Source organism: Arvicanthis niloticus, chromosome 6 (genome assembly GCF_011762505.2).
Source record: "Arvicanthis niloticus isolate mArvNil1 chromosome 6, mArvNil1.pat.X, whole genome shotgun sequence".
NCBI classification, from domain to species: Eukaryota; Metazoa; Chordata; class Mammalia; order Rodentia; family Muridae; genus Arvicanthis; species Arvicanthis niloticus.
Window position 1 is genome coordinate 25213175 of NC_047663.1, and position 17384 is coordinate 25230558.

Consider the following 17384-nt stretch of genomic DNA (forward strand, 5'->3'; position numbering starts at 1 on the left):
TATGCCAGCCAATCCGGCGCCCTCGGAGGCTTACCTTCCGCCCACCCTCCTCCCCGCGCACAGCCGGTCTGAGCCCGAAGGCTTTTACCAGGCCAGCCCAATCAGCGGCGGGCTCTTACCTGCCCCACCCCAGGGCCCCTCCCCCCGTCCAATAAGCACTCCCCATTCTGTTGCCCGCCCAGCAAACCGGGCCATGGAGCATGTAAGCCAATGGGCGCGCGGCGGCCCTTCAACGCTAGCCTTCTGGCCAATTGGGGATTCCGCGTGGCCCCGGCAGTAGCCAATCGCTGTGCAGCGCGGTGCCGCCGCGGAGAGGTCCGGCAAGAATATCCCTCCGCCTCCCTCCCTCAATCTCTCTCCCTCCCTGCGATCCGCCTCTCACTTACTGCCGCCCTTCCTTTCTCCCTCCGCCGCCTGAGCACCAGCCGCGCTCTGAGCTGCCCCCGGGGTCCCTCCCCCGCCGCCAGAGGAGCAGCTGCTGCCGCCTAGCACATTAGGAGGGCGGAAGGAAGAAGAGTGGGGAGGAAGGGGAGCCGGAGCGCCTGCCCAGAGGCAGCCGGTGAATGGGCTTGTGGTGACCCCCACCCCCCACCCCACCCTCCCTTCCCACCCGACCCCCAACCCCCATCCCCAGTTGGAGCCGCCGCCCGAGAGGCCGGGCCGTCGTCTTGGGAGGAGTCCCCGCCGCCGTCACCTCCGCCATGGAGCTCATAACCATCCTCGAGAAGACCGTGTCTCCGGGTAGGACTCGGGGCCGGGGGTCGGGCTGAGGTGACTGGGGTGGGGGAGGGGGTGGCCCCTCTGACCCCAGTGCCCCCCCATTTCTCCCGGCAGATCGGCTGGAGCTGGAAGCGGCGCAGAAGTTCCTTGAGCGTGCCGCTGTGGAGAATCTGGTGCGTGCTGCCCCGCCGCGCCCCATCCCGCCGCGTCCCCATCCTGCGTGCGGGCCTTCCCGCCCTCCTGGAGGCCCAGGCCTCAGGAACCCACCCCGCCCCATCTCGTCCCCCTTCCCCCCGCCCGGCCCAACCTAACCCCGCCATCGGGAAGCCGGTGGGTGTGTCCCGCCCCGGACCCTGCGTCTGGCGAATGGCGAGGCGCGCCGGGGTGATCGCTGTCCAATCGCCACGCGGCCTGAGGGCGGCGGTGCAGCGGGAGGGAGAAAGAGGGAGGGAAGGGAAGTTAGGTTGCATGGCGCTGCGTGTTCAGCAAGGGTGGGGGTTGGGGAGCCGGGCCTAGGGGCCATGTGGAAGCTCTGCGCCCTGCCGCCTGCCTCGTACTGGCTGCGGCCGGCTTCTCCTTCCTGTCCCATGGCTCTGTGGCTGTCTGCAACTATTTCCCAGCGCCCTACCCTTTCCTAGCTCCCTGGTCTGTGCTCATGGCCACGCCTGGCACCCGACCACCTCTGAACCCATTGCTACAATTTTTTTCTCTTTCTTGCACTGTTATCCCATTCCTGGCCTAAGTGCACATATATTCTGTTTGGATTCGGATTATCAGAGACCTCATCTTTAGGGATCTCAGGCTGTGAGGCTCATTTCTGAGATTGAGCCTATTCCCTGATGAAATCACAGAAGTAACCCCGTTTTTCATATTTTCGCATTTAAGAAGTACATTTTTAAAAAGAAAAAAAAATGACTGACTTTTGCATAGGAAAATGTGGTCTTATTGAAGCAGCCTATTGCCAGAATGTTTCTTCTCTCCTTTCAGGGGGAAGGGGAATAGAAGGTAGGGGTGGAAGGTATTGAAAGTCTCTTAAAGGTAGTAAGTTTTAAAAAGTCAAAAACACATTGTAACCAGATGTAGTCCTTTGTCATATCTTGGCAAAATAGTAACATTCCTAAAGCGACAAATCAAATCTTACTTGTACAGACTGCTTTTCTTTTTGGTAGAGGGGTAATCGACTTTGTATTACCGTTTTTTACCTTCAAACTCACAGCTTTCCAAGCATTTCCTTGTTAGTGTAGACTGAGAATTCCGCTCATAGTATATTCTTGCTTTTGCTAGTTTGCAAGAAGCCTTTTTACATGCTCCTAATATTCTCCATAGTAAAACTTGGAGAATTATCTTCTGAGTTTGTACAGTTTGCTTACATTGAGAATTCTCTCCTGTTTTTGAAGAGTTTGCGAACACTAAAAAAAAAAATGTGTCTACTTTGGGCTTCTATAACTTGCCTGTTTGGGCAGATTTTCCCACCCAACTCCCCACCGTGTGTGTGTGTGTGTGTGTGTGTGTGTGTGTGTGTGTGTGTGTCCGTCCCTCCCTCCCTGTATGTATGCTCTGGAAGAGGAAGGAGTGTGCTAAAAGTTTTAGATGAGTAGCTATTGGACCTGAATTTAAAACATAGGTTCTTAGAGGAGTCATTGTTAGTTGACAGTAGGTCCAAAACATGATAGGCTCCCTGGTGTCCTGCTATTAAATGAAGATGATTTTTCTTTTTTTCTTTTTTTTCGGTTTTTTTTTTTTCCGAGACAGGGTTTCTCTGTGTAGCCCTGGCTGTCCTGGAACTCACTCTGTAGACCAGGATGGCCTCGAACTCAGAAATCCACCTGCCTCTGCCTCCCAAGTGCTGGGATTAAAGGCGTGCGCCACCACCTCCCGGCGAAAACGATTTTTCTTGACAACTCATCATTCACATTGTCATGTTCTTTCAATTTCTGAATACTAGTTAACACTGTGACTTACAAATCCCTTTTTCTGAACATTCAAAACTAAAACGCAGAGGACTTAGTCTTACATCTGTGTTACACTTACATATGTGTGTGTGTGTAAATACGTATATTAGAAAAGATGACTTATGGGATCAGAGGGCTGTCCCGATGTTATTTTTGGGCAACATTTTTTTTCTGAAGTATACTTTTTTAGTATTTTCATTCAGTCTTGCAGTACTGGACGTTTCTTGTACATGCTTGGAGAAACTTGTCACTAGGATAACACATTACCGGGTGTCAATTTGGCTTTAATTCTGGGGAGCTATTTATAAGACTTGTGCTCAAAACATGTTCTTGATAGGGAGAATCTGTCTCTTCATATAGCACTGAGGTTTTTATAGGACTTGTCCTAGAAGTGGCTTACCTTGCCTAGTCAGGCCTGAGCTTTTTGAACCCAAGGAAACCTCTTCAGTTTTGAGTCTAAGCATCTTCAAAGAGATATTTCCCAATTTTCTGAGATATTTTGATTTGATCTAAATTTTGTGTGCTTCTCTAGTGCTGTACAAGCAAGTGGAAATTGCTGATAGACTTACAAATGCATCTTCCCAACAGCCCACGTTCCTTGTGGAACTGTCCAGAGTGCTGGCAAATCCAGGAAACAGTCAGGTTGCCAGAGTTGCAGCTGGTCTACAGATCAAGAACTCTTTGACGTCGAAAGATCCAGATATCAAGGCGCAGCACCAGCAGAGGTGGCTTGCTATTGACGCCAATGCCCGACGGGAAGTCAAGAACTATGTGAGTGACAGTCGAGTTGTGGGGTCTAAGGAGCCACGTTGTCAGGCGCAGTCATTTGCATGGCATAGAGCTTGACAGTGATCCGATAGGTCTGAGACCTAACCTTTACCTGAATGTGAACTTTTGATTAAAGTCTTGGTGTGGCAGTAGATGTTTGGTGTGATAGATTGAGTTCAGCTAAGACGACCTGCAGCAGCGTGGAAAACTAGTTGAATCTCTTGATGGAATTAGAGAAATACAGGTTTTGGTGCTGTATATCACAGCCACTTAAGAAATTTCATTGGTTCTATTTAGCTCAGTGGTTGAGACTTCCAGTAGCTACAAAGCCTCAAGTTCTCTCCTTAGTGCCACGTGAAAGAAAGTGTATTTGGGATATTTAGAATGAAGCAGAGGAGTTTAACACTCAGTCTCATGTAGCCCAGACTAGCATCAAAATTCGGGTCTTCCTGTTTTACTTCTGAAGTACTGAGATTATAGGTGTGTGCCATCACACTGCACTCTGATTTATTTTTGAGTGTGTGACAAGGTGTTAAGTATTAAGTAGCCCAGCCCATCCTTGATTTTATTAAAGGGTAGCTATGAACTTTTTTTACCTTTCTGCATTTACTCTAAATGGTGGGGTTAGGTGTTTGCCACCATGCCTAGATTTTCAGAGATATCTTAAAAATACTTCCTACTTTTTAAAATGTGTGCTTATGTTATGTTTTAGCAACTTTGGAAGCCAGGTGAGGGTGTTGGTTCCTCTGGAGCTGGAGTTACCTGCCATTGTAAGCAGCATACAGGGTGCTGGGAACTGAACTCTTAGGTCCTTTGGGAGAGCAGGGAGTGTTGTGCTGTCAAGCTCTCATCCAACCCAGTCAAATAGCTCCTTTTTGCTTCCGTGGTGGCAAGTCCTGTTGTTTGCTGGTTTTTACATGATAATGTGTAAAGTCAGGGATAATTAAGTAATTTTGAGTCAAACAAAGAGCTTTTTTTCTTTTCCTTTTTTTTTTTTTTTTTTTTTTTTTTTTTTTTTTTTTTTTTTTTTTTTTTTTTTTTTTTTTTTTTTTTTTGGTGTGTGTGTGTGTGTCTGTGTGTCTGTGTCTCACTATGTAGTTCAGGCTGGCCCCAAACTCACAATCCAACTGCCTCTGCCTCCTGAGTCCAGGATATGTGCCACCATACCTTGTCTTTTTACGTACTTAAAACCAAATTGTGGAAACCTTTCTTGAGATCTCAGCATTGTGAGTACTTGCAGGTTTTGCATTGTGGCATTTTTGTGATTTTGTTGTTGTTATTTTTGAATTAGAAAGCACAAAAGTCAAATGCAGATAGGCTTTTTTTTAAAGTAATAAGGTTACTTAGTGGTCTTTATGGATAGGGGCCAAAGGAAGCTGGGTAAATTAAATAGTTGCAGTCATAATTTGTTTGGGGTATTAAGGTGCAAATAAGAGGAATTTCTATGTTTGTATTTAGGCAGGTCAAGATTATGGGCATCGTAATTACTGGGTTTAGATTCTACTTTTAGGCAAATTAGTGTCCTTTGAGGCAGGTGCTTCCCTAGCAGTGGCCCTCCTCCCTTTTCCAGTCCTGCTGTCTGCTGCCTATCAGTTGACACACAAGTTAGGAAAACTTATTGTTAGGACTTATTTTCACTCTTCGTGGAAAATATATAAAGCTGTTTTTGTCGAAATTGTATCTTGTTAGAAATGACATTTTTCTGAAGTGTTATTTTAGACAGGGTCTCATTATAGCTAAACTCCTCACACTCTGTTGACCAGGCTGGCGTCAAACCCACAGAGATTAACCTGCTTCTGTTTCTCTAGTGCTGGATTAAAGGTGTGCCTATGTGTCTAGCTGTTGAGTTATTTTTAATTACTTGTGTGTGCACGTGTGTGCATGTGCCTATGGAGGACAAAGGTGTGGGCTCCATCCCCCTGGAGTTACAAGTAGTTGTGAGCTGCCTGATGTAGGAGCTAAGCTCAAGTTGTCTGCAAATGATGTGTGCACTTTTAGTGGCTGACCTATCTTTCCAGCCAAGTATAATAATATTTTAATTCCCACCTCCTCTTAGTTGTTAGACATAAATACAATATTTTCTCTCTCCCCCCCATGAGACTCGGGCAGAGTCACACGGGAGAAGTGGGATTTGAACCGGGAGACACACAGAGAGAGAGAGAGAGAGAGAGAGAGAGAGAGAGAGAGAGAGAGAGAGAGAGAGGGCTCGCCCTCTAATATTTTTTCTCTTTTTTGTTGGTTTTAATCTTTTGGAGCTGGAGATCTCACACTGTTCCCAGGCTGGCTTCTACCACACACAGTAGTTCTCTTACCTTTCCCTCCCTGGTGCTAGGTGTCTGCACATTGGGTTGAGACTTGTCAGATTGGGTTGCTCCCACTCACCTCCCGAAGTTTTAGAGAGCTTACCTCATTTTTCCTTTGTGGTTTTCAGAGAAGAGCTCACTGTGCAGCCCAGGCTGGTCTTGGACTCCATATTTTTTATTTATTTATTTTTTTCTTCCTGCCTCAGCCTTCTGAGTGCTGAGCTTCTTAGATGGATTCAGGGTGTCTACCACTGTATGCTTTTGACATAGTGTTTATTGACAACCATTCTTTTAGCTCTACTGTTCCTAGAGAGCAAAACTTTTATAAAGATTGAAATTGTTGTTATTGGGTGGAGGCTGGCAAATATGATATGCCACATAAGAGAGCATATTCATATTAGCTAATAGCTATACCACAGAAGGCACTAAGTCACCTGACCTAGTCAGCAGAACTGTCCTGAACATCTGGCAGCCTTTTTTTTTTTTTTTTTTTTTTTTTTTGGTCCTATGTTTATGCCAGGAACTGTTTGCCTTTGAGTGAACTCATGATTCTTAGTGAGTTCATGGTCTGAATTAGCTGATCATGGTAATGGTTAACCCTGTGCATGCAGTGGCTTCCTCCTTTATCCAAATCTGTGCGATTTATACCCTGTATAAATGCTGCATTTCCAATGAGACATACTTAGTGGCAGATTTCCATTTGGCATCACTGACTACTTCTTGGTGATGGCTAAGAACACTATTTTGGTTCCTAGGCGTACAGAAGTAGTCCTCTGAGAGTTCGGTTATATAATGGTTGAGTCTTAGATTTTGGTGTCATGATGGTGTCACTTAACCCCAAACTCTTTTCATAAGTCAGTACTAGGTTGTAATGAACTGGAAGGAAGGAAGGATGTTTGTGTCCTTGGCAAGAGAATCCCTTCCTTGAGTCAGATTAGATTACTGTACTAGGGATTGCATTCACCTGGGTGCTACACAGCTGCACCTTCCACAGCCCTGCCTTCCTGTCCACAAAAGGCAGTAAGGGAGCTCTTACTACAAACACGTCTAGAAAATGTATTTTGCCCTCATCTTTCCTGCCTTGCTCTTCAGGATTACTTCTTTCTGACATGTGTTGAGTTTTGATGTGAGATGAATTGGGAAGAATTCTATTTTCGCTGCAAGTAAGGGATGGTTTTGCTCAGAGGTTCTGGGGACTGGTGTTGATAGTTGAGTAGTCCTTTTGTGGGGTGAGGGGAACAAAAATCAGACACATGTTAAAGAAGTAGTTGGTGGTGGGTGAAATATGCTCAAAGAACGTTGCAAAATGATCTTCTGTGTCATTTCCCATCTCCTCCAAACCCCGCCTCCAGGTTTTGCAGACTTTGGGCACAGAAACTTACCGGCCTAGTTCAGCCTCACAGTGTGTGGCTGGTATTGCTTGTGCAGAGATCCCAGTAAGCCAGTGGCCTGAACTAATTCCTCAGCTGGTGGCCAATGTCACAAACCCCAACAGCACAGAGCATATGAAGGAGTCCACATTGGAAGCTATCGGTTACATTTGCCAAGATATAGTGAGTACTTGCCCACTGTTTCTCATTGATACGCCTTGATTCCTGTAGCTGTCGCATATGCAGTACTGGGGTTCTCTATCAAAAGATGGAAGCACCAAGCTGCTGTAGTACTTTAAAGACAGGAATACTTACTTTGGATTTTTACTCTTAAATTACTAATCATGTTCTGGAGTAAGGAACTTGAGGGCTGAGTTGGGGTACCTAGTATTCACGAGACCTTTTCATATGGTCTCCAGCACAAAAGAAAAAGAACAAACTCGGTGGAAATCAGAGATATTTTGGTTTTTTGTTGTTGAGACAGTCGTTTTGTATTCCAGGCTGACCTTGAACTCCTGAGCTTTCTCTTTCCGTTTCTCAAGTGCTAGCTCAGGGTTCTTAAGGAGTGTGGGGTAGTGTGCCATGAATGTTCTCATGCCTTTTTATTTACTGTCTGGAGGCTAGGTCTTTCACCTCCAGTGCTAGTCAAGAATAACTACAGTGTTAGTCACTGGAACCACACAAGTCTTGGGTACGGCCCTCCTTGGACTATTGCTGGTGAGGGCTACTCTTGTTCTTTGGTCAGCACTGACTTACTACACAGCCCATAACATTTGACCTGAACTTAGATGTCCTTAGTCATTCAATGCGGGTCCTTGGTTCTAAAACTTTATTTTTGGCACAGGTGGGAAAACCCACCGGACTGCTGCTTCTCTGTGTCCAGAGATACGGGCTGATGAATTTGGTTTAGTTTTGTACTATTCTGGGGGGTATTTTGCAGGTGCTTTACAGAACTATCCCAAATGAAACTGTAAGAAAAGGTTGTAGACTCCATTAGATGTTATCATTGGAAGGACAGCTGTTGGTCAGCAGCATGTTGCTGGGCTGTTACTTTCCTCTGCTTGTTTTAGGACCCAGAGCAGCTACAGGATAAATCCAATGAGATCCTGACTGCCATAATACAGGGGATGAGGAAGGAAGAGCCTAGTAACAATGTGAAGCTGGCTGCCACCAATGCACTCCTGAACTCGCTGGAGTTCACCAAAGCAAACTTTGACAAAGAGGTAGGTCTCTCTGACATAATAACCTGTTTATTGTATGAGAAATGAAAGACTTTGAGCATTGGGTTTTGTCCTTAAGATCAGAATGCATTCATCTCCAATATAGTGAGGTTTCTTCATGTCCATGACTTGATAAAATAGCAGATTAGCCATGGTGGCCTTTTTTACTGTGTTAGGTTGGTTATTCAGTTTACTATTGAGGCATTCACCAGTGTTTCGTTATACCTAGTGGCTAACTTCCCATTTCTCTAATCTCTAGCTGCTAACCCCTCCTGTTCTGTTTCTGTGAATTTGATTACTCTGGATACCTCATATAAATACAGAAATGGAATCAGGCCTCATTTGCTCTTTTAAACTTTTGAGTTATAATGTTTTGTGTATGTTCATGACATGTGGGCAGTGGTGCACATAGCTAGCAGTCAGGACAATCTGTTCTCTTCTCTTTACATGGCTTCCAGGGTTGAGCTCTGGTTGTCAGGCGTGTACACTAAGTACCTCTATCTACTGAGCAACCCTACCAGTCTGTACTTGAATTTTCTCAGCTAGGCTTGTTTTTTTGTTTTGTTTTTTACTTGGCATGGTATCTTCAAAAGTTATTCATGCATGATAATTTTCTTTGTAAAGCTAGATGATGATGGTAAATGTTTTACATGTATGTACTACATTTTGTATATCAAGCCATTCATTTTCGGCTGCTTCCACCTTTCAGGTACGATGAACAGTACTATTGTGAAAATGAGTGTGTGGTTGTGTTTGAAAGCTGATTTCAGTTCATTTTAGCCTATACTCAGAAGTAGAATTACTGAGCCATATGGTCTGAAAATATTTTTGGATTTATGTTTGTTGACACCTTGGCTCAGTTTTTGTCATTTTTTGGCCTTTGGGTTGTGAGATCTAGGATATCACAGCAAATTGTTTTGTGTATAAAATAATTTGTGTATGTGAGGTTTATTACCCTTTTTCCCCACCTTTGTTTTGTACAAGACAGGCTCTCAATGCTGGGATTAAAGGTGTATGCCACCATGCCCAGATTCAGAGCAAATTAATTATAATTGGTTCAGAAGTGGAATTTTCCTTTGAGACCACAGATGATTTGGGAAGGCTGACAGTGAAGTTCAGTATTCTGTTAGCCCTTTACCACGTTTGATGTGAATTTGTCATTTCATAGAAAAAATTTGTCTGAAATCAAATGTGAATATTTTCAAAGTTTTTATTTTGAAGGACAGAGTTCACTCTGTAATCCCAGCTGACCTAGAACTCATTTTTTTTTTTTAATTTTTATTTATTTATTTATTTTAGTTTTTTCAAGACAGGGTTTCTCTGTGTAGCCCTGGCTGTCCTGGAACTCACTCTGTAGACCAGGCTGGCCTCGAACTCAGAAATCCACCTGCCTCTGCCTCCCAAGTGCTGGGATTAAAAGGCGTGCGCCACCACCGCCCGACCTAGAACTCATTCTAGAACATGCTAGCCCAAAACTCAGACACACACACACACACACCCACACCCACACACCCATGTCCTGCCAATCTTAACATTTACATATAAGGAAAGTGGTTTTTCTATATTAGATGTAGTGGTTTTATTTTTTCTTCTTTTCACTGGCTGTTGTTTAAACCTTGTGACAACCTAAGTCTTCCTGTCTTCTCTGCTACCTTTGTTGTAGAGTCTTAAAACCTTCCTGCATGGAGTTAATGTGTTCTTAATGTTCTTTACCTCTTCTGCAGTCTGAACGGCACTTTATCATGCAAGTGGTCTGTGAAGCCACACAGTGTCCAGATACAAGGGTAAGTTTGTTGCTATCTGAAAATTATCTCTGTCTTCCTAGGAAACACTCTTATCACCCAGTTGGAAATTAAGGGAATCATTGAATTAAACAAAGTTTGAGTTCTCTTGTTAATGAAAGTTTCTACAACATATGTAATTAGAGACTATTATTCTCTTTAAAGGTTGAGAAGGTTTTGAGTGCCTTTGCTAATTTAGTACCATGAGTTGTTCCAGTGATTCTCTCCATTGTAGACATTGAAAGGAGGCATTACTACTGCTGTGACCTAAACTAACCCTGGAAATTAGTGAAAGGAAGTCCAGGTAGCACCAGTAGGTTTAACCCTCCTGTGGGTGTTTCTTACTGGAACATGGAGGGGGAACAGACTGTATACAAGAAGAGATAGTGAAAATGGTGGGGTCAGGTGACAATATTACTCAGAGGTGCCTTTAGTCATTAAGTCTACTTTTGCAGACTGCTTATTTCTTAGTAATTGTTTAATCTGTTCTTTAAAGGTAAGAGTGGCTGCTTTACAGAATCTAGTGAAGATAATGTCCTTGTATTACCAGTACATGGAGACATATATGGGTCCCGCCCTTTTTGCAGTAAGTATTTTAATGTAATTTGAACTTGTAGTTAGTTGCTGGGCTCATTATTTTTAATTGGTATTTTGTAATTCTGTGGGTTTTAAAAAAACTTAATATTATGAAGTCAAGAAAATTACTTGAGTATGGATGTTAAGGCACGTTGTTTATTTTTGTGAAACAGTGTTCACACCATAGTTCTAGTTGGTCTAAAGCTCACTATGTAGTCCAGAATGGCCTCAAACTCAGCAATTCTTTTTAGGGCTGGAGTTACAGGTGTGAGCCCCGTCATAAATGGTAATTTAAGCTTATGCCAAGAAAATGTATGCCATCTTTGGTGTTACGTGTATAACCACCACCACCACCCCAAACACGGCCTCTGTAGCCCTGGAACTCTCTCTGTAGACTAGGCTAGCCTTGTACTCAGAGATCCATCTGCCTCTACCTCCTGAGTACCTAGTAGAGCTAGGATTGATGTAATTAGAGGTGTACAGTCACCTCTAATACTTTAATTGATATTTTGCAAGGCTTTTTGTTTTTTATTTTTTCTAGTTTTTGTTTTTTGTACCCAACTATACTTCACAAATTGCTTTATTTTGATTTTTTTTTTTTTTTTTTTTTTTTTTTTTTTTTTTTTTTTTAGAATTACTTATTTTATGTATAGGAGTACACTGTCACTCTTCAGACACACATGAAGCGGGCATCGGACCCCGTTACATATGGTTTGAGCCACCATGTGGTTGCTGGGAATTGAACTCAGGACCTCTGGAAGTGCTCTTAACCACTGAGCCCACAAATTATAATTTTTTAAATCTTGAATGTCTGGTTAAAAGGATATCTGACTTGAGTTTGTATTTACTTGGTGTCTATGGTACCTTGTTTTCCTTTCAGATCACAATCGAAGCAATGAAAAGTGACATTGATGAAGTGGCCCTCCAAGGGATAGAGTTCTGGTCCAATGTCTGTGATGAGGAGATGGATTTGGCCATTGAGGCTTCAGAGGTGAGCCTGGAGCGAGCCTCTGAGAAAAGCTGCTATTATGTCAGGACTTTACATGTTTCCTTTGTGGGAATCACTCTTCTGGAGGGGTTCTCTTCTGGGCGACTGTAGGGATGGATACTGGTTTTTCTGCTAACCAGCTACCTTCAGTAAGGAGACAATTCATGTTTTTGCCTGTTGCAGGTATTCATACTGTGAACACAAGGGGGCAGCAGGTTGTCAGTTTATTGAAGTGGCAACAGGGAATTGTTTCCTATTTGAAACTTAGTACAGGACCATGTGTAATTGACAACTTACTACCTCTGAAGATGTGGTCAAATATGGGGAAAGGGTATCTTTGACTTGGAACCTTGAGTAGACTCATCTTGTGAGCCAAAAGAACACTATATATCAGACTTGGTGATTTTAAATACTCATTTCCTGTGTGTTTAGAAATTATAGAACAACCTCAGGTGCTCTTATCCACCTTGGTTTTTTGAGAAGTTATTTCATAGGACTTGAGGCTTGCTGATGATGCTGGTATCCAGTGAGCCTAGGAATCTACTTGCCTCTGCTGTCATGCTAGGATTATGAACTTGCAAACCACAGCTAGTTGATTTTTGTTTTGTTTTTGAAACAGGGTCTGATGACATACGTAGCTCTGCTTGTCCTAGAACTGCCTGCCCAGTGCTGTTTACAGGCGTGCACTGCTGTGGGGCAGCACGGTTTTATGTGGGATCTGGAGAGGAAACTTTGCAAACGTTTTACTAAACTGGGTTATTTTTCTAGCACTAGATGTAAGCTATTCATATTTTTTAATGTATTCAGGGATGCCCGCCCATCTCCCAAGTGTGGATCATCTCCCACTGATTTATGCAGTGTTGGGATTAAACCCCAGCCTTTGCACATTCAAGATAAGTACTGTACAGGTCAAGGATGTCATTCTAAAAGTACACATAGTCCTTTAATATACATGGATATAATGCATAGTTCTGCATATATATGCTACTTAATACTCACTGAAGTTGACTCAAGTATAGACACCAGCTCCAAAATACTACAGTGACCATTCCCATTTCCTTCTGTACTGTTAAAGCTCTTATTTTAGGTCTGCAGCACTCACTGCAGCTGATTTACTCTGTGTTTCTCCTTAGGCGGCAGAACAAGGACGGCCCCCGGAGCACACCAGCAAATTTTACGCTAAGGGGGCACTACAGTACTTGGTGCCCATCCTCACACAGACGCTAACTAAACAGGTGAGCTTCTTGACTGGTTGGTTCTGTGTGGAACAGCCTCCGTGAATGACATTGGCAGCCGCCTGATGTTGTGGATGCCTGGGGAATAGCTCAGCTTGAGCCACTGAGTTGTGACTGAGCATCAAACCTCACACTACTCTGATTTCCCGGATGCTCCAGCATTTATACTACTCATGGGACATGTGTTTTGTATAAGTTCCAGTAAAGATAGATTGTGGGTAGTAGTAGGAAGCTTGCCTGCCATGTACATGGCCCTGTTACCCTCTGCTTCAAAGAAGAGAAAGGAAAAGAGTAGAATTGATGTGCTACCTATAGGGCCCTTAAATATCTGCAGTGGTTTCATGAAGTCATTGGATTTATGTATTTCTAAAAACAGATGAAGTTGGACATGATCATTTACACCTAAAGAAAGGACTCTTAATCCATGAAAAATAATGTTAGGGCTGGGGATTTCAGCTCAGTGGTAGGTAGAGTGCTTGCCCATCATGTATGAAGCCCTGGGGTTAGGTCTTCAGTGCCACATACCTAAAATAAGGTTTGTATTGTATGTGTCTGTGATCCTAACACAGAAGTTAGGTAGTAGGATCAAAAATTCAAATTCACTTGGCTACCTAGTGAGATCTTCTACCAAAAGAACCCCTGAACCTAATCCAAAGTCTTTAGTGTCAGTTATTACTCATTACAATGGCTGAGTGTGATGGCTCAGGGGTTAAGTAAGTGAGTACTGGTCTTGGCAAGGACCCATTTTTACTTCCAAGTAGCTACAACTGTTAGCTCCAAGAAGACCCGTGCTGCTGGCCTGCCTCCACAGGCATATGCATGCACCCGTGTATCTGCATACATACTTAATACATTCATATTATTGTAAACAAGTGTAAGTTGGTTTTTTGGTCTGTGTTTTTAAAGACAGAATTTCTCTAAGGAGCCTTTGCTTTCCTGGAACTCACTCTGTAGACCAGACTGGTCTTGAACTCACAGAAATCTCTGCCTCCTGAGTTCTGGGATTAAAGGAGCACACTACCATTGCCTAAGAACAATACATTTTAAAAGTTCATTACAAAATCAAAACCACGCTGTCTTGAAGAGCTAAGTGATGAGTACATGCAATATTCTCAGGGTTTTAAGTTTTTCAAGGCAGTGTTTCTCTGTGTAGCCCTGGCTGTCCTGGAACTCTACTCTGTAGACCAGGCTCTCCTGGAACACAGAAATCCACCTGCCTCTGCTTCCTGAGTGCTGGGATTAAAGGCCAGCCAGAAGAGAAGGTCTGATATGAGCACTGTCTTTTACCACTGCCCTTTTCACTGCACTGTTTCCTGTCATCGTGTTTATGAACTGTCCTGCGGGAACACTGCTAGGACTCTGAGCTGATGTTTCTTTCTGCATATCAGTCTCAGAGTTTGTTAGGTATATGCAAAGTTTGATAGCTTTAATTCTTTTCTTACTTTAAATGTCTATTTATCTGCTACTTCTGTATGTATGTATACCATTTATGTGCCTGTTACTCTTGGAGGCCTGGAGAGGGCATCCAATGAAGACTAGCCAGTGTTCTTGAACTCTGTGCATCTCTCCAGCAGCTGCAATGCTTACCTTTAATGTCTTTTTTTTTTTTTAATATTAAATAATATTTAATGTATGTGAGTACACTGCTACTCTCTTCAGACACATCAGAAGAGGTCATCAGATTCCATTACAGATGGTTATAAACCACCAAGTGTTTGCTAGAAATTAGAACTCAGGCCCTCTGAAAGAGCAGTCAATGCCATTTCTCTAGCCCCACCTTATTGTCTTTATTTGTGAACATATTAGCCATATTTTTTTTTCCTTTTGAACAGGTTTCTTTCTTCTTCTTTTTTTTTTTTTTTTTTTTTTTGGAGACAAGGTTGCATGCACCATAGGCTTCTCTCTTAAACTTGGTATATACAGCAGGATGACCTTGAACTTTTGGTCCTTTTTTTGCCTGCCAGTGCTGGGATTGTAGGGATGTTGAAACATGCATGTTTGTTTTATGTATTGTTGATGACTAGTTCCAGGGCTTTGCAAGCGTTCTACCAACAGCTGCATTCCCAACTCCTGTTGACTTGAGACAGGATCTTTGTACACCTGGTTAGTCTCAAACTAAGATAGTCCTCTTTTCTCAGGCCCCTAGGTATCACTATTACAGGTGTGCTCCACTAGTCTGGGCATTCTCATAGGTAGCTGGAGCTTCTTCATTCTCAGTGTACATGATGAATGAGTTGACTCTTTTTCCATCTACTTCTTGGGTGACACAGGTTATGCTGTGATGAACTGGGAAAAAATTTTTTTTAATTTGTGTTTTATATTTTATTTTATTCCCTGAACATTAAACTCTTGGGAGTATATAGCGAGCCTTCTAAGTGAATTCATTACAAGAGAAGCTTACTTTGTGCCATATTCTCTCACCAGGATGAAAACGATGACGACGATGACTGGAACCCTTGCAAAGCTGCTGGGGTATGCCTCATGCTCCTGTCCACCTGCTGTGAGGATGACATTGTGCCACATGTCCTTCCCTTTATTAAAGAACACATCAAGAATCCTGACTGGCGATATAGGGATGCAGCAGTGATGGCTTTTGGCAGTATCTTGGAAGGACCAGAGCCTAATCAGCTTAAACCGTTAGTTATACAGGTAAAGCCTGGGGAAGGTTTAGAGTTGAAATCGATTAAGAGTGTGTGTCCGCATGTGATATGCACACAACTCTAAATAACCACAAAAGTTATTTCCAATTAATTGAATGGTACATAGCACAGACCTAAAAACCAAAATCACACAGTCTTGTGGAGATTAGCAGGTCAGTTGCTCAAGGCTGCCACCCTTAGCTGGATAATAATGAGACCATCCTGTGCTATGTGATGCATTTCCTGTCTCTGTATCATTACTCATCACTAAGGGTGAAATATATAACTTTACAATTTAGTCATGACTGAGAAACCCGAAAAAAAAAAGAAGAAAAGGCTATACCTAATAACATTCCTTTTGTTTTGTTTTGTTTTTTGTTTTGTTTTTCGGGACAGGGTTTCTCTGTATAGCCTTGGCTGTTCTGGAATTCACTCTGTAGACCTGGCTGGCCTCGAACTTAGAAATCCGCCTGCCTCTGCCTCCCAAGTGCTGGGATTCAAGGTGTGCGCCACCACTGCCCAGCTCTAATAACATTCTTAACTCGGCACTTGCTTTCTGTAATTTTTGGACAAGATACGGAGTTCTTACTATGAAGATTGTCTTACCAGGGTTTCTTTGTTTTTTTTGTTTTTTTTTTTTTTTTTTTTGTTTTTTGTTTTTTTTTTTAAATATATATATAAATGCTACGTTGTAAGCATTTTCCTGTTAATTTTGGACTGGACAATCTCAGCATATATCCCGCAGGGTAGTCTTGAACTGGTGCCACTGCCTCAGTCTGTGAGTGATGGAGTTATAAATATAAGCTGCCACATCCACTAGCACTGAACTCCAGGGTTCACAACATCGTTGGACTTTACTGGGCCTTCCAAGCAAACGGGAATTGCACTGTGCAATACTCAGCCATTTATCCCGTGACTGATTGATGTTTGTTTGTTCTGGGTCTTGTATATCTGGCCTTAAATTAGCTACGTGAGCTCCAGATCATTTTGCTTCCACTGCCCAAGTGTTGGATATATAGGCTTACCCACTACCCCCCATTTCTGTAATCTTTTTAATGGCATTATTCTAGTCTTTGAACAGAACAGACATTATATAATGATAAAGTCTTCTTGTGGAAAAGTTTATTTTGCTGGTATAAATGACAGAAGAGCTCATTGTAATTTGACTTTGTGGATAAAGAATTAAGTCTGTCAAGATAGAAGCCAGTGCCGCTGATTACTTCTCTTGTCTTTACCTGAATAAAAATAGTTCCATATAGACTGCTTGAAAGTATCCACCAAAATCTTAATAATTGAATCCTATATTGGGATTTGGTGAAGGGAAAGAACATTTTACACTTTGTTTTGTTTACTGTTATTATTTTATTTTGCAAATACCTATTTTCAAAATATTTTGGCCATATTCTGAGTTAAAATCCTTCTATGAGTTTTTTTGTTTTGCTTTCTTGTATTTACAGGCTATGCCCACCCTAATAGAATTAATGAAAGACCCCAGTGTAGTTGTTCGAGACACAACAGCATGGACTGTGGGCAGGATCTGTGAGCTTCTGCCTGAGGCTGCCATCAACGATGTCTACTTGGCACCCCTTTTACAGTGTCTGATTGAAGGCCTCAGTGCTGAACCCAGAGTGGCTTCAAATGTTTGCTGGGTAAGGGATTTTCTTCCTGATGAAGACAGGCCTCTTGTCCTGAGCCATTAGGTGTGGGAGAGAAAGCTTACCTATCTCATTGAAAGACTTGCTCTGAATTCAGCCTCCTAATGTCTTGAGATTAGGGAGTGTCAACTTGAGAAGCCAGAAAGGGATGTTGACTTACTCTGGGTTCCCAGAGCA

General features: G+C 42.9%; 1 protein-coding gene across 1 annotated transcript in view; it reads left to right on the forward strand.

Moving 5' to 3' along the window:
* The first annotated feature begins 309 nt into the window (after nucleotides 1-309).
* The window catches only part of Kpnb1 (karyopherin subunit beta 1), a 29976-nt gene continuing 12901 nt past the window's right edge, over nucleotides 310-17384 (forward strand). Inside the window, exons 1-11 of the mRNA XM_034504417.2 lie at nucleotides 310-741; nucleotides 835-893; nucleotides 3261-3443; nucleotides 7096-7296; nucleotides 8184-8336; nucleotides 10058-10117; nucleotides 10611-10700; nucleotides 11571-11681; nucleotides 12812-12913; nucleotides 15338-15562; nucleotides 17010-17201. Of these exons, the coding sequence (XP_034360308.1) occupies nucleotides 702-741; nucleotides 835-893; nucleotides 3261-3443; nucleotides 7096-7296; nucleotides 8184-8336; nucleotides 10058-10117; nucleotides 10611-10700; nucleotides 11571-11681; nucleotides 12812-12913; nucleotides 15338-15562; nucleotides 17010-17201 (1416 nt within the window). The 5' untranslated portion in view covers nucleotides 310-701. The remainder of the gene's footprint in view (nucleotides 742-834; nucleotides 894-3260; nucleotides 3444-7095; nucleotides 7297-8183; nucleotides 8337-10057; nucleotides 10118-10610; nucleotides 10701-11570; nucleotides 11682-12811; nucleotides 12914-15337; nucleotides 15563-17009; nucleotides 17202-17384) is intronic.